We start from the raw sequence: 23026 nt of genomic DNA, 5'->3' as shown, positions 1-23026 counted from the left end.
AAGACAACAACGATTAACGAAATTTGCATTTTTTAAATTTACACCACACCCTTTGTGAGGACGGAGCGACTCCTGTGAGGACGGGGCGTGAGTCGTGCTTGCGTAGGTCAGATGGTAGAGCACTTGCCCGCGAAAGGCAAAGGTCCCGAGTTCGAGTCTCGGTCCGGCACAGTTGTAATCTGCCAGGAAGATTCATATCAGCGCACACTCCGCTGCAGAGTGAAAATCTCATTCTGGAAACATCCCCCAGGCTGTGGCTAAGCCATGTCTTCGCAATAACCTTTCTTTCAGGAGTGCTAGTTCTGCAAGGTTTGCAGGAGAGCTTCTGTAAAGTTTGGAAGGTAGGAGACGATGCACTGGCAGAAGTAAAGCGGTGAGAACGGGGCGTGAGTCGTGCTCGGGTAGCTCAGATGGTAGAGCACTTGCCCGCGAAGGGCAAAGGTCCCGAGTTCGAGTCTCGGTCGGGCACACAGTTTTAATCTGCCGGGAAGTTTTTAGATTTCCTATACTTTGCCTTTGATTCTGATTGTCATTTTTCTGTCACACAGGACTCTAGTGAGAATGGACTGATTACTGCAAAGTACTGTATACCCATCCAGTGTATGGCACTACTGAAGCTGGAATGTATACTTGATGTCCTGGTAATTTGATTTCATTAGTCTGACGTATTTGCGGGTCAAAGTTATTTTATAGACGAAGAAGATGCACCGAACACTACAGTTTTTCTTTCAACTTTATTCGCAGACCTGCTTCGGAAATTTATATTTCCATTACCACTACTATTGATGCGTCATAATGACTTCATGCCATTATACAATATTGATGACGGAAAACATAAATTTACGAAAGCGGTCTCCGAATGAATTTTCATCCTCTACGAACTGAATTATGTATTTATGGACCAGTTCAAGCTTGCAATATCTGGAAATGCATTAATTGTCAGAATTAATGGGTTTAAGTCCTACTGACAGACAATCTGACGCTAACTTGTTCCTCCGCTGATTCAAAATTTTCTTCAAATTACACGATTGTCCTCTGCTAATAGAAATACATCCCTGAAGGTTAAAATAAGTGAGATACTAGAAATTTTTAGTCACGTAACTCACGAAAATGTTGAACAAGATGAGAGATTGGGTGATGTACGCTAATATTTATATCGATGGTCTCCATTAACGTAACTGATTCCTCACACGTATTTGAGCAAGATTAAAAGAGTATACAATAATGTTTACGTAATACTCAGCTATATTATGTACCTTCGAAGCGTTCCACGCACGAATGATTTCTTTATTTAGTACAAGAAGTACTTACCATTAATTCAGTGATTTGTGACATCTATTTTCCACCATAATGGGCTTTGGCAGGGATTAATCAAAACAGATTTTCACTTACGAGAAGGCATTCATTTGACATGCTCGTGTAGCTTAACGCGTATCACGCTAGTTTACGAGACGGGGAGGTGAGCCAGATTCGGATCGAATACTTACGATGATATCAAAAGTGGAATTGGTTCCCAATCGCCAACTCAGAAAAATGGAGCACACAAACAGTTAAAATACACACAGACCAAAGTTTACACGATGCACTGACAGATGGTGCGCATGATTTCCCTTCCGTAGGTTAAATGACAACTGTGATGATAAGAATGACATCCGGCTACAAAGATAAAAGTAAAATCAATTTGTCAAGTCACGTAAACAGCGGACTGCGAACGCCAGGACGAACAGTGTGAAAGAGGGAAGAAGATTTACAGATATCTTTTACTTGTATGATATAAGTTTGATTCCTTCACAACTTCAGCAGTCATAAAAATGTTCTAGAGAAATGTAGTCTAGTGTACTTACTTACCTCTGCGAGTACAGGATGACACCACTCTTTAAGATTTTGATGATTTCTGTGATCTTCATGGTGCTCTCTATTCTGAGGGCTTTCAACAGTTCGGCAGTTATTTGAGCAAGGCAGTTGCTGACAATCTGTAGAGAAATTTTCTTCGCCAAATTATGTCCAAAAGACGCTATTTCAAATTATCTACACGTTTACTTCACTCACTTTCAACCCGTCTTTACAAATGTGTATTAAATTCCCACAGATTAGCAATTACGTGAGAGCACGTCACCAAGATTCTTCACAAATTCGATCAGCCATGAGAGAAGCTGTATCATAAAAATAATTATCTGATACATACACGCGTAATACTGAAAATAAATAACGGCCATAAACATTCAAAGGATTCTGCCGCTGCAAATAGATTAGCTGTTAGTTCTCTTGTTATCGTGCGTTCAAAGAGAAAAGCGGGTCAGTAAGAAAAAAAAATATCGCTAAAGTTCAGCTCTTCCGATAAACCTTTAGTGTGCCAAGATGTCCCGAATAAACAACCATCCTTCTCTGAAGCAAGCTAAAGTTTTCGAAGCAGTCGTGTCGTTTCAAAACTGCCTTACTGTACGTTTTAATTTTTCTAGATAGTTTGTGATTTTATTTGCGCGGTGACGGCGTGAAAGTAGACCAGATAACACAGCATCTGAAAAATAAAGTTTTGCGTGTTAGTGCGCTTAAACAGAAGTGTCGTTGATGACTCTGTGACAATGGTCTAAGGAGGAATGATTTATTTTGTGGAAATGTTCGTGTTAACTTACCGACTTTGGTCAGACCGAATGTACGGTAATTTTACCAGACTGTTTATTGCGACGTGTGTTTTCCGTAACGTGGTTATCATTTCTAGTGTGGACGCAGTTGACTCCAATCATCGTCGTTAGTTATCTATACAGAAGTTAGTAAGGCAGACGTATCACTTAAAAATGAGTGTTTTCACAGTTGTAAATACGTGTGTTATACTTCTGGTGTGTAACCTACTTCTGGGCATGTATGCGTCTGCTCAGCCGATCATGTGCATGTACATGATGCCAGACGGTGTACTTGTCTCAGGACCGTGTCTTTCCTACGGTTACTACGTCTTCTGCTACGAGTGCGAAAATGCAGAAGTGACTCAGTCAGCTACAACACAGCATGAAACAACTGGTCGTGACACAGTTTCCACCGCGACTTTTCTTCCTAAGACAAGGCCGCCGACCGAGTCTACTTCACAGCCAACTCCTACTGATTTGACACCGCCCAGAACTACAGTCAGGAGCACAACACCAGAAACAACATCTACGTCGTTCAAAACAACAACAACAGTGGAGAACTCCTCGCCAACATATCCAACAGCTACCACTACCACGATCAGTCAGCAAACGACAACTGCAGCACCTACAACTACTTCCACGCCAGTCTCCACGACAGAGTCTAGAACCACCAAGTCTACAACGACAACCGTTGCTTCAGTCCCAATAACTAAGACGGAACCGATTTCCTCTACAGTTGGAACAAGTGCTTCTGAACTGACGACAACTACAACAGCGAGGAATACGGTAGTTAGTACTCTGGCAGTAACAACTACTTCTACTTCAGGCACAGGAGCAGATAACACTGAAAAACCTACCATGTCACCCAGTACAGTGGGATTCACAAGCACTGTCACGCCAATAGCTACAAGTTCTTCACAGAACACTATTCACACTGGTTCCACTGCATTGATTACTACAACCACGTCACAAACGGCTGCGGGTAACAACACCACTCATCAAACCACTGCATCAGGCACCACATCGGCAGTTACGGCAAGTACCGAGAGTGGAACAAGCCTACCTTCAGGAACCACAAGCCTACCAGCAAATGTAACAGAACTTGAGACGCTCACCACCGCATCAAGAAGTACCTTCCCGACTCCACCTGCTCCTATAACGAGCACCAGGCGTCCTAGAACAACAAAAAGAAGAAGACGGACGACGACGACCACCACCACCACTACAGTCACCACCGAACAGACGTCGACTCCGAGCATCGCAACAGCTGCTGACACTGGTTCCACGTCGTTGCCTGTTACAGTCACGTCGCAAACCGCTGCGGGGAACAACAAAACTACTCATCAAACGATTGCAACCGGCGCTACATCGACAATTACGGCAAGTACTGAGAGTGGAATAAGCCGACCTTCGGCAACTACAACCCTGCCAGCAAACGCAACAGATCTGGAGACGCTCTCCACCGCATCAAGTTCCTTCCCGACTCCATCTGCTCCTATAACGAGCACCAGGCTCCCTAGAACAACAAAAAGGCGGAGACGGACTACTACTACGACGACGACGACCTCTACAGTCTCCTCCGAAGAACCGTCAGCTCCGACCGCCACTGCAACGTCACTGACCACGTCACCTGTTGGAGAGGTGACATCTGAGAATACGACTGCAGCTTCGATACCAACAATCACCACCGAACAAACAGCAACTGCAGGTGCTCCTTCATCTCCAGCTACCTTCACTTCCACCCTAGAGACAACTACAACTTCATTGCCGGCGACCACCACGCCTCTGCAAACGTCCACAACTATTGCTACAGTGCCAACGACCACCTCTACCACAGTACAAACTACTACAACTACTACTTCACCGGCGTCGACCTCGACCACCACTACCCCTACAACGACAAGCACCACGAGCACTACTTTAGCCCCTACGACCACTACTACCACTCTACAAACAACAACTTCATCAGCTTCCCCGACAACTACAGCTGTTCCAACAACTTCGACTGAGAGAACTACTCCTAATTTTGATCCGGATCCAGAATGATGTGACAAGGTGGCATATCATCAGGTAAGCTTAAAGAACATAGCTCATAGTTAACAGTTAATGATTATGATGGTATTTTAACGATAAAGCTGTAACTACGTGTAGGGAACAGACTATCAATTCGGAACGTGATTTATGAATTTACTTATTTTGATGTTAATGGTTTTAATCATATTAATAATATCTCGCCCCACTTTCTACGATTACATCTAACTACGTGAGTACTGAATACGTTGGATAATTAATTAACAATCATTTTTGTTACTTAATTAATTAGATAATAAAATTGTATAGCTATAGTGAAAATTAAAGAGACTGAAAAGAGAACTTCGTCTTTTCCAGCATTAGTCTCTATGGCGCGGAGGTTCCATTTTTTATCCTATATTTTACATTATTTATATATACTGACCTTGTAACCTCACCGACGCTTCATTGAACTTCAGTAGAGAAACTGGAAAGGATGTGGAGAGATACTGTTGACCATAAATTGTTTAAACTATGCGCTGTATGTTTGAATCGGGTATTAGGAACCAGCCCAGCATTTCTGGACGTTGTTAAACACTTGTGTATGTGAATAGAATACTAGTCAAGATGATATAGCAAATAGTCTTTAAATATCCTTGTCCTCGTAAGCTAATTTTCGATTTCTTGCACACTCTTCTAAACAACTGACATTTACAGAACTTTGTTTGGCAAAGCACCAGCAAATTTTAATCCACTTATGTAAATTATGTTATAATGGATATTTAGAAAGTTTGAATAATGTAATCGACTTCTCCTCGCTCATTTATAGGCAGCACGGCTACTCAGTTTGAAAGTAACGTGCGGTCTAAGTCTATGACTCTTCACAAAAGAAAAAAATTGATTATTTGAGTGCAGCTTCTTGTACAAGCAACCGAGCAGAATGTAATCGACCTCTCCTCACTCACAAAAGTTGTTTGGCACTTCTTACTTGCCTAATCGGAAAATAATGTTTTATGGTAACAACAATAATTGTACGCAAGTGCAGACTTATTTGGAAACTTTCAGGAATAGTTTTCAGCTTCCCGTAATTGATTATGTATGACCAGATGAATAGATATATGATTTTTTTGTTTCTTACAGACTTTTGGCTCGACCATATTGCCTTTGTACGCCTTTTTATGTGAAAAACAATCTGCGACGCCGATATTTATCGATTGAAACTGACTTGTTTAGCTAGCTGGACCGTAATTCCATTATATATATATATATATATATATATATATATATATATATATATATATATATATATATACTCCTGGGAATGGAAAAAAGAACACATTGACACCGGTGTGTCAGACCCACCATACTTGCTCCAGACACTGCGAGAGGGCTGTACAAGCAATGATCACACGCACGGCACAGCGGACACACCAGGAACCGCGGTGTTGGCCGTCGAATGGCGCTAGCTGCGCAGCATTTGTGCACCGCCGCCGTCAGTGTCAGCCAGTTTGCCGTGGCATACGGAGCTCTATCGCAGTCTTTAACACTGGTAGCATGCCGCGACAGCGTGGACGTGAACCGTATGTGCAGTTGACGGACTTTGAGCGAGGGCGTATAGTGGGCATGCGGGAGGCCGGGTGGACGTACCGCCGAATTGCTCAACACGTGGGGCATGAGGTCTCCACAGTACATCGATGTTGTCGCCAGTGGTCGGCGGAAGGTGCACGTGCCCGTCGACCTGGGACCGGACCGCAGCGACGCACGGATGCACGCCAAGACCGTAGGATCCTACGCAGTGCCGTAGGGGACCGCACCGCCACTTCCCAGCAAATTAGGGACACTGTTGCTCCTGGGGTATCGGCGAGGACCATTCGCAACCGTCTCCATGAAGCTGGGCTACGGTCCCGCACACCGTTAGGCCGTCTTCCGCTCACGCCCCAACATCGTGCAGCCCGCCTCCAGTGGTGTCGCGACAGGCGTGAATGGAGGGACGAATGGAGACGTGTCGTCTTCAGCGATGAGAGTCGCTTCTGCCTTGGTGCCAATGATGGTCGTATGCGTGTTTGGTGCCGTGCAGGTGAGCGCCACAATCAGGACTGCATACGACCGAGGCACACAGGGCCAACACCCGGCATCATGGTGTGGGGAGCGATCTCCTACACTGGCCGTACACCACTGGTGATCACCGAGGGGATGCTGAATAGTGCACGGTACATCCAAACCATCATCGAACCCATCGTTCTACCATTCCTAGACCGGCAAGGGAACTTGCTGTTCCAACAGGACAATGCACGTCCGCATGTATCCCGTGCCACCCAACGTGCTCTAGAAGGTGTAAGTCAACTACCCTGGCCAGCAAGATCTCCGGATCTGTCCCCCATTGAGCATGTTTGGGACTGGATGAAGCGTCGTCTCACGCGGTCTGCACGTCCAGCACGAACGCTGGTCCAACTGAGGCGCCAGGTGGAAATGGCATGGCAAGCCGTTCCACAGGACTACATCCAGCATCTCTACGATCGTCTCCATGGGAGAATAGCAGCCTGCATTTCTGCGAAAGGTGGATATACACTGCACTAGTGCCGACATTGTGGATGCTCTGTTGCCTGTGTCTATGTGCCTGTGGTTCTGTCAGTGTGATCATGTGATGTATCTGACCCCAGGAATGTGTCAATAAAGTTTCCCCTTCCTGGGACAATGAATTCACGGTGTTCTTATTTCAATTTCCAGGAGTGTATATTGGAAAATTTGCGCTTGACTATCTGCTATCTATTGTTCCCTGAAATTATTTCACAATGTTCTGCTTATGATTTTTATGTCATCATTTAGAGTGATTCGGTGTTATTGGCAGAATGGGAGTAGGGTAATGGAACGATGGTGTCTCCAGTTTTCAGTGCTTTACATTTAAAACGCTCTAGCATCACAATTATTTCTGATGCGTCCTCGGTGGTTTGTTGTTGTTTTCGTCTTCTTCTGTCCTAAAAACTGTTTTGAAGCAGCTGGGTGACTAATTCACTCTATACAAACCTCTTCATCTTTGCATAACTATTGCAGCCTACATCCATGTGAACAAGCGCACTATGGTGGTTAGGGAGCGAGACAATGTGAACTGTTCAGAGCTGACGTAGTTATGCTAATGCGCGCAGGTATGGATGCGTGCAGGCTAAGAAACTTTGTGGCAGTTCTGGAAGATAAGTTCCTTTGAGTTTTGGTGTGCGGCTTGATATTTACCTCGTGTCCCCAACGATGTACAACAATGCCGTCGTTGCTGCGTCGGCTATTCTCTCTTCGTCATTACTTCTTCTCCTTAAAGGTCCATTTGAAAATGCAAGTCCCCATCGCATCAGGATGTGGACATTAGGGTGTAGCTCGGTAGACGAATGAAAACTTGGACTTCTATCTATTATAACTTTTAATTAACACAATAGTGAGAGAGTTCAAGTACATACTTCTTTATCGCACCACCGAGACCGGCGAGAAAAAAAAAAAAACAATTAAGGTACATAAAATTGATAGTATAGCTTTCAATTTTTTGTCAGCTTACTCAGATACAATCGCACCTCCCTACGATATCTTTGCCTTACGAGGACGGCGCAAATAAGAATCATTGCAAATATTTAGACGTGTAGGCCATCTAATGAACCTACACAACTGCCCCCTCCCCTGCTCTGAATACTGGCGTGATCCATACCATTGGACGTCAGTACAGAATGGTGGTGCATTACACTATTTGCACCTTTTTTGTACTTCAAGCTCTTGGTATGTCTGGGTACTGAGATCTTTATTCGTGGCCAAGTTTACCTCGTTTGCTCCCAGAACGTGTCATTACATAACATACATATCTAATTTTGTTTAATGTGCACTTAACAAAACAAAAGTTTTAAAGGTTGCATCAACAGGCACATTTGAATTCAGAGTCTGTAGTTTGATTTCTGAAATCTAACAGCTACTATTGCGGCATTGTTTAGCGCGTGCACCCCACGTGACGTGTGCTGGGCGCTCACTTGAGTTTGTTAACGCTGTAGTTCACTTGAGCTGTCCATGAGTGTGCTACAATTTCACTTATTTACACAAAGTCAATAAAAGCGTTCAACCCATTGCTGCTACGTGGTGAGGCTTTTGGATGTTGGAACCATCGACGCCGTGGCGAGGAGGTTCATCATTTACGGCCCAGGCATTTGTTCTTGTCTTAGCCGCACGTTTCAGTGGTTGAACCAGGCTCACGCTACATCTGAATGGGTTCAAGGTAAGTCTCCAATGCCTTCATTCGTTTCCATATCCTCTCAGTGGTAGAATGTCTTGTTGATACCCGAGTCCACCGAGGATATGAATGTTCGTTGCCGCTCATATACACCTTTTTTTTACGGGAACACATGGAATTACGTGTGTCAAACCTTCACAAAATGTTCGTAGCACATTTACAGTTATTAGTTCATATATTCAGACCTGGAAAACATATTCCGCTTGACACTGCGTCAAATACGTAGTTTTTACGTTTCATCATTGTTACGATAACCTAGATATTTACATTTTAAAATATATTGACACGCCAGGTTTGGGTATTTATTACTCCGCACACATACATTTTCATATGACATTTAACGAGCGAGGTGGCGCAGTCAAATGGGTCAAATGGCTCTGAGCACTATGGGACTCAACTGCTGTGGTTATCAGTCCCCTAGAACTTAGAACTATTTAAACCTAACTAACCTAAGGACATCACACACATCCATGCCCGAGGCAGGATTCGAACCTGCGACCGTAGCAGTCGCACGGTTCCGGACTGCGCGCCTAGAACCGCGAGACCACCGCGGCCGGCGAGGTGGCGCAGTAGCTAGCACACTGGACTCGCGTTCGGGAGGACGACGATTCAATCCCGCGTCCGACCATCCTGACTTAGGTTTTCCGTGATTTCCCTAAATCACTCCAGGCGAATGCCGGGATGGTTCATTTGAAAGGGAATTCCCGATTTCCTTCGCCGTCTTTCCGTAATCCGATGAGACCGATGACCACGCTGTCTAGTCCCCTCCCCCAACCAACCCAACTCATATGAAATTTACATTTATGTACATAAATATTGTACAAAAATTTGCATAAACACTGTAGAGAAATTATTCATACAAGACAGTTAATATTACATACATTTCTTGTGATTTCATGTCACGTAACATTTTTCGGGTTTTACATTACCATTTTTATCACATTTTCCTCTCGGGCATTACCTTTTTGAATGTTCAATTGTGAACAATCTATAATCATAATCTCAGTTTACTTTAACATTTCTCAGGCTGTCATTTTTTTCAGTCTCATTTTCCAGAATTGACAAAATATTTGCATACAACGTTATCTCACGACGTGCATGAGTTTTGTGTTTATACATCGCACCTGACGCGAGTATCCCTCGTTACAAATGCCGAGGAAAGAAGCTTCATAACAAGAAATCGCGATAAACCTACATAACTACGTTTAACTACGCCTCTGCCAAGTTTAGTGGGATGTGTCTTACTGGTCTACAGGAAATGTTATGGACAGGATGAAGCATGCATTTTTACTCTACTACTGCAGTCCTTCGTTCATCACGAGAAAACTATTGAGTACATCATTTCATGTCTATCTGCTCGTCTTAATCCACTTACTACCTACCGATACATTCTGACAGAAGAATATTGTGTTATACAACTGTCATCATCTGTTGTAAACAGTATACTTCAATGCCGGTGACGTAAACTTCTTTTTGCTACATGATATCACTCTTGTGTATTATGATGTGCGTGAATATATTTCTGCGAGAATTGTGCCAATGGACAAGTGTAAAACAATGTTGAAACAACTTGTGTTCGTGCGCAAATGCACGGTAATAACTCTTGCTTGGCGCTCTTCTGAGTCACACGGACTTCTAGTGCTTTGTCTGAGCTCTTTTAATTTGGTAGCAAAAGACTTAAGTTCAACATTTTTATACATTTGGCTTACTGTAGCTCTTTCATGCACACATTCACACTATCACACTCACACATACTTTTATACATACGATTATTTATTTTCGGTACGGCCCTTATGCTTTGGTACCAAACACCCAACTACTGTGTTCCCTGTTTTACCCAGGGCCTGACTTTGCATCGTTGTCAGTATTCATATGTTCGGTTTCTATCAGTACGCAGTTCATTCTTTATCAGATTTTTATGAGTTGTAAGAGCGCACATGTTCGTACTGCGGTTGTCGTTTTGACTTAGTTTTTCCACCTCGAAAGAAAAGTGTTGTTGTTGGCGGGGCACATCCTATCTCTCATAGTACATTCAAGACTTAGTATATGTCCCTTCATTCCTCATGTAAATATCTCCTTTCTCTCTCTCTCTCTCTCTCCCCCCCCCCTCTCTCCCCCCCCCCCCTCTCTCTCTCTCTCTCTCTCTCTCTCTCTCTCTCTATATATATATATATATATATATATATATATATATATATATATATATATATATATATATATATATATATTATTTGTTGTGCAGAAGTGGTAAAAAGCTGTATCACTTTTCAACATAATCTCCCCCACGCTCAATGCAAGTCCTCCAGCGCTTACAAAGTGCCTAAATTCCTTTAGAAAAAAATTCTTTTGGTAGTCCGCGCAACCACTCATGCACCACGTGGCGTACCTCTTCATCAGAACGGAACTTATTCCCTCCCATTGCGTCTCTGAGTGGTCCAAACATATGGAAATCCCTTGGGGCAAGGCCTGGTGAGTATGGTGGATGAGGAAGACACTCAAAATGCAGGTCTGTGATTGTTGCAACTATTGTACGGGCAGTGTGGGGCCTTGCATTGTCATGTTGCAAAAGGACACCTGCTGACAGCAGTCCACGTGCTATGATTTGATTGCATGCCGCAGACGATTTTTTAGGAGATCTGTGTATGAGGCCCTGCTGACAGTGGTCCTTCTAGGCATGTAATGCTCCAAAATGACGCCTTTTTCGTCCCAAAAGAGAGTCAGGATAACCTTCCCTGCTGATGGTTCTGTTCTAAACCGTCATGGTTTTGGTGATGAGGAATGACGCCATTCCTTGCTCGCTCTCTTCGTTTCCGGTTGGTGGAAGTGAACCCAGGTTTCGTACACAGTTACGATTCTCGTTCAAAGTGCCGAAGAAGTTCTTCACAAGCATGAACACGTCGTTCTCTCATTTCAGGAGTCAGCTGAGGTGGCACCCATCTTGCAGACACTTTGTGAATCTGGATCACATCATGCAAAATGTGGTGTGCTGATCCATGACTAATCTGTAAACATGCTGCAATGTCATTCAGTATCACTCGGCGGTTTTCCTTCACTATGGCTTCAACTGCTGCAATGTTCTGTGGAGTCACAACTCGTTTTGCCTGACTGGGACGAGGAGCATCTTCCACTGAAGTTACACCATTTGCAAACTTCCTACTCCATTCGTAGACTTGCTGCTGTGACAAATATGCATCACCGTACTGAACCTTCATTCGTCGATTAATTTCAATAGGTTTCACACCTTCGGTACACAAAAACCGAATAACAGAACACTTTTCTTCCCTGGTGCAAGTCGCAAGTGGGGCGGCCATCTTTATACTGATACTATGACGGTAAGTGTGCATCTGCACTATGCTGCCATCTACGGGCCATTATGCACGCCACGCTGTTTGTAGCACGTTTATCAACTTACAGGATAACGGCGCGAAATTTCGATTTGTTATTACAAATTTAAGGTTTTCATTTGACTCACCCTTATATATACGAGGGCAGTTCAATAAGTAATGCAACACATTTTTTTTCTCGGCCAATTTTGGTTGAAAAAACCGGAAATTTCTTGTGGAATATTTTCAAACATTCCCGCTTCGTCTCGTATAGTTTCATTGACTTCCGACAGGTGGCAGCGCTGTACGGAGCTGTTAAAATGGCGTCTGTAACGGATGTGCGTTGCAAACAACGGGCAGTGATCGAGTTTCTTTTGGCGGAAAACCAGGGCATCTCAGATATTCATAGGCGCTTGCAGAATGTCTACGGTGATCTGGAAGTGGACAAAAGCACGGTGAGTCGTTGGGCAAAGCGTGTGTCATCATCGCCGCAAGGTCAAGCAAGACTGTCTGATCTCCCGCGTGCGGGCCGGCCGTGCACAGCTGTGACTCCTGCAATGACGGAGCGTGCGAACACACTCGTTCGAGATGATCGACGGATCACCATCAAACAACTCAGTGCTCAACTTGACATCTCTGTTGGTAGTGCTGTCACAATTGTTCACCAGTTGGGATATTCAAAGGTTTGTTCCCGCTGGGTCCCTCGTTGTCTAACCGAACACCATAAAGAGCAAAGGAGAACCATCTGTGCGGAATTGCTTGCTCGTCATGTGGCTGAGGGTGACAATTTCTTGTCAAAGATTGTTACAGGCGATGAAACATGGGTTCATCACTTCGAACCTGAAACAAAACGGCAATCAATGGAGTGGCGCCACACCCACTCCCCTACCAAGAAAAAGTTTAAAGCCATACCCTCAGCCGGTAAAGTCATGGTTACAGTCTTCTGGGACGCTGAAGGGGTTATTCTGTTCGATGTCCTTCCCCATGGTCAAACGATCAACTCTGAAGTGTATTGTGCTACTTTTCAGAAATTGAAGAAACGACTTCAGCGTGTTCGTAGGCACAAAAATCAGAACGAACTTCTCCTTCTTCATGACAACGCAAGACCTCACACAAGTCTTCGCACCCGAGAGGAGCTCACAAAACTTCAGTGGACTGTTCTTCCTCATGCACCCTACAGCCCCGATCTCGCACCGTCGGATTTCCATATGTTTGGCCCAATGAAGGACGCAATCCGTGGGACGCACTACGCGAATGATGAAGAAGTTATTGATGCAGAACGACGTTGGCTCCGACATCGACCAGTGGAATGGTACCGTGCAGGCATACAGGCCCTCATTTCAAGGTGGCGTAAGGCCGTAGCATTGAATGGAGATTACGTTGAAAAATAGTGTTGTGTAGCTAAAAGATTGGGGAATAACCTGGTGTATTTCAATGCTGAATAAAACAACCCCTGTTTCAGAAAAAAAAGTGTTGCATTACTTATTGAACTGCCCTCGTATATATATATATATATATATATATATATATATATATATATATATATATATATATATATAGTTTTCTTCTGTAGTGTAGACGTTTTATTTCATTACTAGTCTCAGCCCATAAGGTTTCTATAAGTGTAGACTACTTGGCGTTTCTTTGCCAAGCTATCGTCGTATGGCGGCGATCCGTCGGCCTACGCTGTACAGCCCGTATGCGCGAAGGTTGTCAACCTTTAAAGCTAGCTACTTCGCGCGCGCAGTTCTGTCCTCTCTCCACTTCGCCACTCCCACGTGCTGCATATCAATCGCACGCCTTCTGTGTGTTTAAACGGTCCAGTGTCAAGTTGAATAATTTCTCGCCCTCAGCGAGGGTAATATTTTCTGAGCTTATCTGGCCCGTAAACACACTATGAAAATCTTGCATAATTAAATCTTACTTCGTAGTAAGGCAACACACGTGAAAATGGCAAAAAAATTCATTCCTTAAGACTAATCATCAATCGTAATAAGTATATTCAGGTGGATAGAGTGTCGTCTCTTGTATACACTTACAGACATAACTCCAAGCCGTGCTTGATCAGTTTCAAATTCTGTTTAGTGCCGAAATTCACGTAAATCTTTGTGTGGATAGAGTCCTTTTTTCTTACCACTGCTTAAGTATACTAACTTTTAGGCTCCTGGATGAGGGACTATTGATATAACGAATGGCCCTGTGTACAGCAGTTGCCACTTCCGAATCAAATTACCATCCTTTGTCGATTTTGGCTGAGTCCTGAGGAGTACTTTTTCTCCTACATGGTGTTGTACAGTGCATCCTAATTTCTTAGGATACAATTGTTTTCTGTATTCTGGCCTTTCGTCAATGCTAACCAGTGCCCGACGTATTGTCTCCTCATGCGATACTTCCTTCCTAGGGACCTTGGATAGAGGTTTTTCCCAATCGTCTGCTTCTCTTTTGTCAAACAGCAATGCCGTACATGTAAAACCGGTTGTGCTATGTGGGAGATTGTTCACAACTTGGAGTTACGTATCGATCCACTTTGTGTGTTTCTGGAGGGTGAAAGTCCAGATAAACCTGTTAAATTCCTTAAATATCATCACTCTGGGACTTACATCTGGGTGAAGCGTGGATACAAGCGTCTGTTTAATGTTGTGAGTGTTCACGAACTCTTTCCAACGGTTGCCTGTGAAGTATGATACATTGTCCGCTATCAGTATTTCTGGCTTGCCTACTATTGTTAGATAATCCGTCGTAATTCTTCTGGTGATGGTGCTCCCAGTCCCTGACCGCACAGCATACAATTTGACATACTTGCAGAAAATGTCGTATAGAGCAACAACGTACCTTACACCTCCTTTCCCTTGTGAGGTCGTCCAATCGCGTCCTAGGAAGCTATCTCCAAGGGTATTTCAGGCATTATCGGGTGTCTTTCAATTAGTTTTGACTTACTTGTGTGCTTGGCCTTCTAGCACACTATACATTTCCGTATTACCTGCAGAGCTTCCCTTCTTAAATTTGGATAGTAACAATAAGTGATTTCTTACTAAGGCAGCTGGAGACACCATAGTGTCCCCAAACACTGTGAGAGTGTACTGCTGTAGTTGCTCCATACTTTTACTCGTCTTAACGTAGTATTCCTGTTGTGTTTTATCTTTAATCAACAAAACCCTGCCGGCCGGAGTGGCCGAGCGGTTCTAGGTCGTAGGTTCGAATCCTGCCTCGGGCATGGATGTGTGTGATGACATTAGGTTAGTTAGGTTTAGGTAGTTCTAAGTTCTAGGGGACTGATGACCTCAGAAGTTAAGTCCCATAGTACTCAGAGCCATTTGAACCATTTTGAACAAAACCCTGATTTATGATCTGTTCGCCACGAATTGCAAGTATTCGTCTAGACCTTGTGGAAGCCTCAATAAGGCATCAGCAATTACGTTTTGATTACCTTTGATATACGCAATTTCAGTATCAAATCCCTGTCAGTACAAACACCACATAGTGATCCTCCTGTGTAAGAGTTTACAAGTGAGAAGGAAGGACCAAGACTGATGGTTGCAGTACACCTTGATAAGCTTTCTCCACAGGTTATATTCGAACTTTTAGAAAGCCCATATTACCACGAGAGCTTCCAATTCGGTCACAGAATATGCTCGTCCAGCTTCCGATACGCTACAACTAGCAAAACTAATTAACCTGATGGTAAGCTCCCCATTCGTGTCACTGATTTGGGAGGACACGTTTGTACATAGACGAAAATCATGGATCATGTCAGGATTATGTAAGATGTTGGCATTCAAAAGAAGTTCTTTAATGTTGTCAAAATCAGTTTGGTATTGCTTGGTCCACAACCAGTGGTGGTTCTTTCGCAGAAGATTCAGTCAAGTATCACTATTTAAAAGCTGCTGTGGTATAAAATTTCTGAAGAAAGATACTGTTTCAAGTTATCCCTTCAATTCTTTCTTGTTTTGAGGTACAGGGCAGTGTCTGATAGCATCAAGCTTCTTAGGGTCTGAAAGTATGCCTTGAGGTGACAATAAGTGTCCAAGGAATTTAACCCTTTCCTTACCGAAATGTGACTTCATTAGACTGGCTGCGACCCCGTATTCTAAAAACCTATGCAAGATTTGAGCCAAGAGCTTAAGTGTAAATCATCAACGTACGCAGTGATCCTACTTAACAATTCAGGTCCTAAAACTCGCTCTAAAACACGAATAAATACGCCTGCACTGACTTTTAAAGCAAAAGAGACAACACCGTATAAAAGGTACTGTACTTACGGCTCTCTTCATGTTATGGTTCAATATGGTTCAAATGGCTCTGAGCACTATGGGACTTAACTTCTGAGGTCATCAGTCCTCTAGAATTTAGAACTACTTAAACCTAACTAACCTAAGGACATCACACACATCCATGCCCGAGGCAGGATTCGAACCTGCGACCGTAGCGGTAGCGCGGTTCCAGACTGTAGACCCTAGAACCGCTCGGCCACTCCGGCCGGCCTCGTGTTATGCAATTTGCATAATGATGAGGTAATAAACGTCATGGAATTTTGGAAGTTGTTCTTCCAGGTTGTCAGGCCGCATCTTGACAGGCATAATAATTTTATTTATTCCTCTTGCGTCGAGCACAAAGCGGACACTACCGTATGAATTGCTAACGGCCAAACCGGGGTTACAGTATGCAGATAAGTATGGTTGTATTAATTCCCCGTTTAGCAGTCCATTGATCTCTTTCATCACAGCCTCCTTCTTGGACCAAGGAATGGGGTAAGACGAAAAGCAGAAAGTTTCGTGTGGATACATCTCCATTTTGTATCTGTATCCTTTGATTATTCCGGGGCATCGTTCAAAAACATGAGCATAACATATTAAAAGACCCTGCAGTTCTTTCTTTTGTTCTTCCGTAAGACACGCTGATTCACTTACCTTGGCGTGCACGATATCAGAGCCCATTTCCACTTCCTGTGATTGCTCAGTTCCCTGTGTGCTTATAAACATTGGTGTGGTTGGATAGAAGAATTGTATTCGAACTTTAACAGTGTGTTTTGGTTTGCTTTCTCGGCGTATGACTTGGCTAGGTGTACTGAATACTGTTGGTCGTTCACAACGAGATGACACCTCCCCTTAACAATGTCAATTTGTGCTTGGTACTTCCTAAAGGTGTCCATGCCATAATGGCAGTTTACTATTAGCCACACTGGACTCGCATTCGGGAGGACGACGGTTCAATCCCGTGTCCGGCCATCCTGATTTAGGTTTTCCGTGATTTCCCTAAATCACTCCAGGCAAATGCCGGGATGGTTCCTCTGAAAGGGCACGGCCGACTTCCTTCCCCATCCTTCCCTAATCCGATGAGACCGATGACCACGCTGTCTGGTCTCCTTCCCCAAAACCAACCAACCAACTATTAGCCCTTCAACCACAAGAAAAATGCATTGTAAAGAGAAGCTCTGAATCTGATAGGAATCCATGCCTGCAATTTTACACATTTAGACTTATCTCCTAAAACTATTGGATTTACAGTTTTTGACTGTAGGTGTCGTTTTGTGTCCTCGTTTTTGCAATTGATCAAACACGCCCTGTGAAATTATATTCGTGGTAGCTCCAGTGACCAGTATTGTGGATACCCTTAAACCAAGTATTTGTGCATTGATTACTGTCTGTACGTACATGTGCCTTCATTTTAATCTACACAGTTGCAAGATCTTCCTGACACAGGTCATCTTTGATATCACCACAGTTGTCGTATCTAAGAAAACAGCTTTTAAGTAGTTGCACGCCCCCATCCCTGTTACTGATCATCGAACGGGTGCCTATCGCGACCGGTTCGAGCTTTCCGAATTACCCTGAGAAATGACCTCCCCCTTAGGGGTAACCTCAAATACTGCACATTATGCGTCTGGTTTAGCCAATTAGCATCTTACGCGGCTCTTGATTCGAAATTTCGTCAACCCTGGGAGCTATTCGAAACGTAATTTTGATTCTACTGATTATAGTCAGGCGGCGGCGGATTATTTTGTCGCCCGGTTGCGTCCTGTCCTTGCCAGTTGCCGTTCGGGCCATTGCCCCCGGTCGGCGGCGCTTTGCACACTTGCTGACTATGACCTCTCCGCTCATTAAATCCTGACCGACTGAAATTCTGTCCTTGGTTATTTTCGTATCCTTTTTCTATCCTAACTTGAATTTTTGTCCCTTTCCGTTACCAAATTCGTTCCTGTTGGTATTGCAGAGAGGAGATATGGCTGCCAACCGTGTTGGTTGTTGTTGCCATTCCCACCGTGTTATTCGTTAGTTCGTTTGGACTCTACCTGCGAGCTATCACTTCGTGCTTGCTCAGGTGTCTCTTAGTAGAAAAGATCAATGGAATCGAGAATTGAGAGGAAATTCTCTATGTCGTGCTCAGAGGAGGTGATTAATTTCTCACGTATGTTAGCTCGTAGTCAGCTACCCAAAATTTTTAGGACATCTACGTGTGACACCGCGTTTGTCCACTAACGGGTTTTATTTAGATATCTCTCAAAACATCTTCCGAGCCCTCCGTGTTTACTGCTGAATGGCGCCGGGTTAAACACTTCGCGCCAAAGTCACTCTTGTACCGCGATAGACCAGAACTTGTCTAGGAATGCCCTTTCAAACTGTTCGTAGGTGTGACAATTTCCCGCCATGTCAGTGCCCCAAAGCAAGACATCACCCTGTGTATAATCTATCACAAAGCGTATCTTCTGCGCTTCGGTCCAGTCCCTTGGCAAAAGGTTCCCGAAGGCACTTGTGAACGCGACTAGGTTTGTTCGTTTATCTTCGGAAGAAAAAATCGAAAACTGCCTGTGTCGTAACAGGCCTTCATCCGCGAGCAAAGAAGAAAGGTATGCAGAAGTGTCTGTTGCCGGCGGGCATTGTTTGGATGTTTCGGATCGTATTCCGAATGGCTCTGAGAGACAGGGACAGAGAATGACAGCGACTGCTGCATCTACATCTACATCTACATCCATACTCGGCAAGCCACCTGACGGTGTGTCGGGAGGGTACTTTGAGTACATCTATCGGTTCTCCCTTCTATTCCAGTCTCGTATTGTTCGTGGAAAGAAAGATTGCCAGTATGCCTCTGTGCGGGCTCTAATCTCTCTGATTTTATCCTTATGGTCTCTTCGCGAGATGTACGTAGGAGGGAGCAATATACTGCTTGACTCCTCGGTGAAGGTATGTTCTCGAAACTTCAACAAAAGCCCGTACCGAGCTCCTGAGCGTCTCTCCTGCAGAGTCTTCCACTGGAGTTCATCTATCAACTCCGTAACGCTTTCGCGATTACTAAATGATCCTGTAACGAAGCGCGCTGCTCTCCGTTGGATCTTCTCTATGTCTTCTATCAACCCTATCGGGTACGGAACCCACGCCGGTGAGTAGTATTCAAGCAGTGGGCGAACAACTGTACTGTAACCTACTTCCTGTGTTTTAGGACTGCGTATCCTTAGGAATCTTCCAATGAATATGTCTGGCATCTGCTTTACCGACGATTAATTTTATATGGTCATTCCATTTTAAATCACTCGTAATGCCTACTCCCAGATAATTTATGGAATTAACTGCTTCCAGTTGCTGACCTGCTAAATTCTAGCTAAATGATAAAGGATCTTTCTTTCTGTGTATTCGCAGCACATTATACTTGTCTACAATGAGATTGAATAGCCATTCCCTGCACCATGCGTCAATTCGTTGCAGATCCCCTGCATTTCAGTACAATTTTCCATTGTTACAACCTCTCGATACACCACAGCATCATCTGCAAAAAGCCTCAGTGAACTTCCAATATCATCCACAAGGTCATTTATGTACATTGTGAATAGCCACGGTCCTATGACACTCCCCTGCGGCACACCTGAAATCACTTTTACTTCGGAAGACTTCTCTCCATTGAAAATGACATGCTGCGTTCTGTTATCTAGGAACTCTTCAATCCAATCACACAATTGGTCTGATATTTGATATGCTCTTACTTTGTTCATTAAACGACTGTGGGGAACTGTATCGAACGCCTGGCGGAAGTCAAGAAACACGGCAACTACCTGTGAACCCGTGTCTATGGCCCTCTAAGCCTCGTGGACGAATAGTGCGAGATGGGTTTCACACAAGCGTCTTTTTCGAAACCCATGCTGATTCCTACAGAGTAGATTTCTAGTCTCCAGACAAGTCATTATACTCGAACATAATACGTGTTCCATAATTGTACAACTGATCGACGTTAGAGATATAGGTCTATAGTTCTGCGCATCAGTTCGACGTCCCTTCTTGGAAGGCCGGCCGCGGTGGCCGTGCGGTTCTAGGCGCTACAGTCCGGAACCGCGGGACTGCTACTGTCGCAGGTTCGAATCCTGGCTCGGGCATGGATGTGTGTGATGTCCTTAGGTTAGTTAGGTTTAAGTAGTTCTAAGTTCTAGGGGACTGATGACCTCAGATGTTAAGTCCCATAGTGCTCAGAGCCATTTGAACCATTTTGAACCTTCTTGAAAACGGGGATGACCTGTGCCCTTTTCCAATCTTTTGGAGCGCTACGCTCTTCTAGACCTGACAGGTTAGGGTTCAAGTGCGGATGGATGATCTGCCTCGTGTGTTGACGTCTTATAGCCTGGGGCTGAATGTTCCCTCTCCTTTTCAGTGTTACTAACGACGTTAGTCCGCGATTTTTCCTCCACTGCTTTCAATCTCTGATATACATCGATTTCTCAATCACGTCTATATAAACCTTGTTTTCCTGGACTACCTCCTACGCCAGTGTACTCTCTTCCTTTACTTCCTTAATGTCTTTATCTATCCTCTCTTGCTGCTTTCTCATGAACTGAGCTCTTGTGTATCGCCTACTGATGGCAGTTTTTGGCTTATATTATTTTTATTTTGTGACATATCGGTGAGAAATTGTGTGTTTAGGATTTCCCCCCATACCTACAAGATTATCCGGTAATTCATTTGAAAGATCACTACACAAATCTTTTGTCAAGTCATTGAACTGTTGTTCTACGTCGGTTTTCAAAGCATCAAGGTCTCGCTTTTGCTCTCCAAGTTATTCCTTTTGTGTATGTCTGTTATTTTGAAAAATCATTAAATTTTTCATCAATACTTCGTTTGAGTGTTTTTGCTCTTCCTTAAAGTCGTTCTTGAAATCACTGAAGCTTTGTTTAAATAACTGTTGTAGCATTTGCATCTTGTTCGGGGTTTCCGGTGTGCGCAATGCACGCTGTCCAATCACGTTTGCACTAGGCGTAAGTGTAGCAGGCAAAGAAAGATTTAACAAGTCCGCGCTGACGCACGATACATTTTCGCCAAGAGAAAAAATCTTCCCTGGAGAAAACCGTGACCCTGTCACATCTGTTGTCATCATAGTATCATTTCGAATGATAATGTTCCTGTCATATGTATCCATGTCAATTGACAAATGTAACTGGTCGTTATCACTGCTACCGACATGTTCTGTTTCGATTTCATTTGTTGCAATGTCCATGTCGGCCACATCTTGTGCAGGCTATCCAGCAATGGATTGGCAATAATGTGCCTATTTTGTGTACTCATTTTTTGATAATTTAAAAAAAATTAAAAAATAAAGAATACTTCTGAAAATCAAATATTCTGTTTGTAATAGTGAAGATACCACTACGAAATCTATTCAGCGGTGCCACGCTAACATGTATCAAAATACTTTTTCGGCGTAAATCAATTGCATGCACAGGTTTCTCTCCTCAAAATTAATTTTCTATCCAAATGTCTACGTATGTTATGAGAATGCTGGGAATTGGATTAGGAAAGGTACTACGATACCTGTTGACAGAGACGCTACGAAGCGCAATCACGTACGCAATGGATCGTGTACTTTCCTGCCTTTTCGTTGGTTTTTCTCGCTCCTTCCGGAATTAATTCCCCAATTGATTGTGTTTAATCTTTTGCACATCGTGTCATTTCCATCCTCGTTGCGATAATATAGTATCACACTCATGAAACAGAGAAAGACAACAATGAGTATAATACAGAACTTACAAAATTATGTAATTATTTTAAATTTTTACAAACGTGCTAACTCTCTCTCGATGACGACGTCCTAGTATAGATCGCCAGATATGGTGGTTTGGGAGAGAGATAATGCGAATTGTTTAGAGCTGATGTAGTTGTGTTAATGCACTTTTAGCCGAAACAGGATTTGTAAGCCTAGAAATGCACGCAGGCGTGGATGCATGCGCGTTAAGAGACTTTGTGGCATTTCTGGAACGTTCATTGAAGATTAATTCCTTTGAGTTTTGGTAAACAGCTTGATATTTATCTCGTCTCCCAAACCATGTGCAACAATGCGTGTATGGCTGCTTCGGTTATTCTCTCTTCGTCTTGACTTTTCCTCCTTAGGAAAAGGTCCATTTAAAAATGCAAGTGCTCGTCGCATCGCGATGTGGGCATCACAACTGCATGTACTATTCTAGCACGCCTCCCGTCATAGACAGATTTTCATCTTATCCACACACTACTAATGTAGTGTTCCTTTCCCCTTATCCTCGTTAATCACAGCACTTCCCCGATTCCCGTAAGAGTTGAGCCTGTGGTGCATCTGCACTGAAGAGCAGCGCCGGCCGAGGTGGCCGAGAGGTTCTAGGCGCTACAGTCTGGAACCGCGCGACCGCTACGGTCGCAGGTTCGAATCCTGCCTCGGGCATGGATGTGTGTGATGTCCTTAGGTTAGTTAGGTTTAAGTAGTTCTAAGTCTAGGGGACTGATGACCTCAGATGTTAAATCCCATGGTGCTTAGAGCCATTTGAACTATTTTGAGGGTGGGTCGCAGGTTCGAATCCTGCCTCGGGCATG

At 43.8% G+C, this 23026-nt stretch overlaps 1 protein-coding gene across 2 annotated transcripts in view; it reads left to right on the top strand.

Annotated features, from left to right (window-relative positions):
- The window catches only part of LOC126251592 (mucin-5AC-like), a 33643-nt gene that overhangs the window by 8847 nt on the left and 1770 nt on the right, over positions 1–23026 (top strand). Inside the window, exon 1 of one of the 2 annotated variants that reach the window (XM_049952124.1) lies at positions 2370–4691. The exons of the other annotated variant lie outside the window; for it this stretch is intronic. Within the exon in view, the coding sequence (XP_049808081.1) occupies positions 2796–4667 (1872 nt within the window). The 5' untranslated portion in view covers positions 2370–2795 and the 3' untranslated portion in view covers positions 4668–4691. Of the gene's footprint in view, positions 1–2369; positions 4692–23026 lie in introns of those variants that run through there. 2 annotated transcript variants of the gene reach the window in all.

Source organism: Schistocerca nitens, chromosome 4 (assembly GCF_023898315.1).
Source record: "Schistocerca nitens isolate TAMUIC-IGC-003100 chromosome 4, iqSchNite1.1, whole genome shotgun sequence".
Classification (NCBI taxonomy): Eukaryota; Metazoa; Arthropoda; class Insecta; order Orthoptera; family Acrididae; genus Schistocerca; species Schistocerca nitens.
The sequence above is the reverse complement of the archived record's forward strand: the minus strand, read 5'-3'. Positions and strand labels throughout refer to the sequence as shown.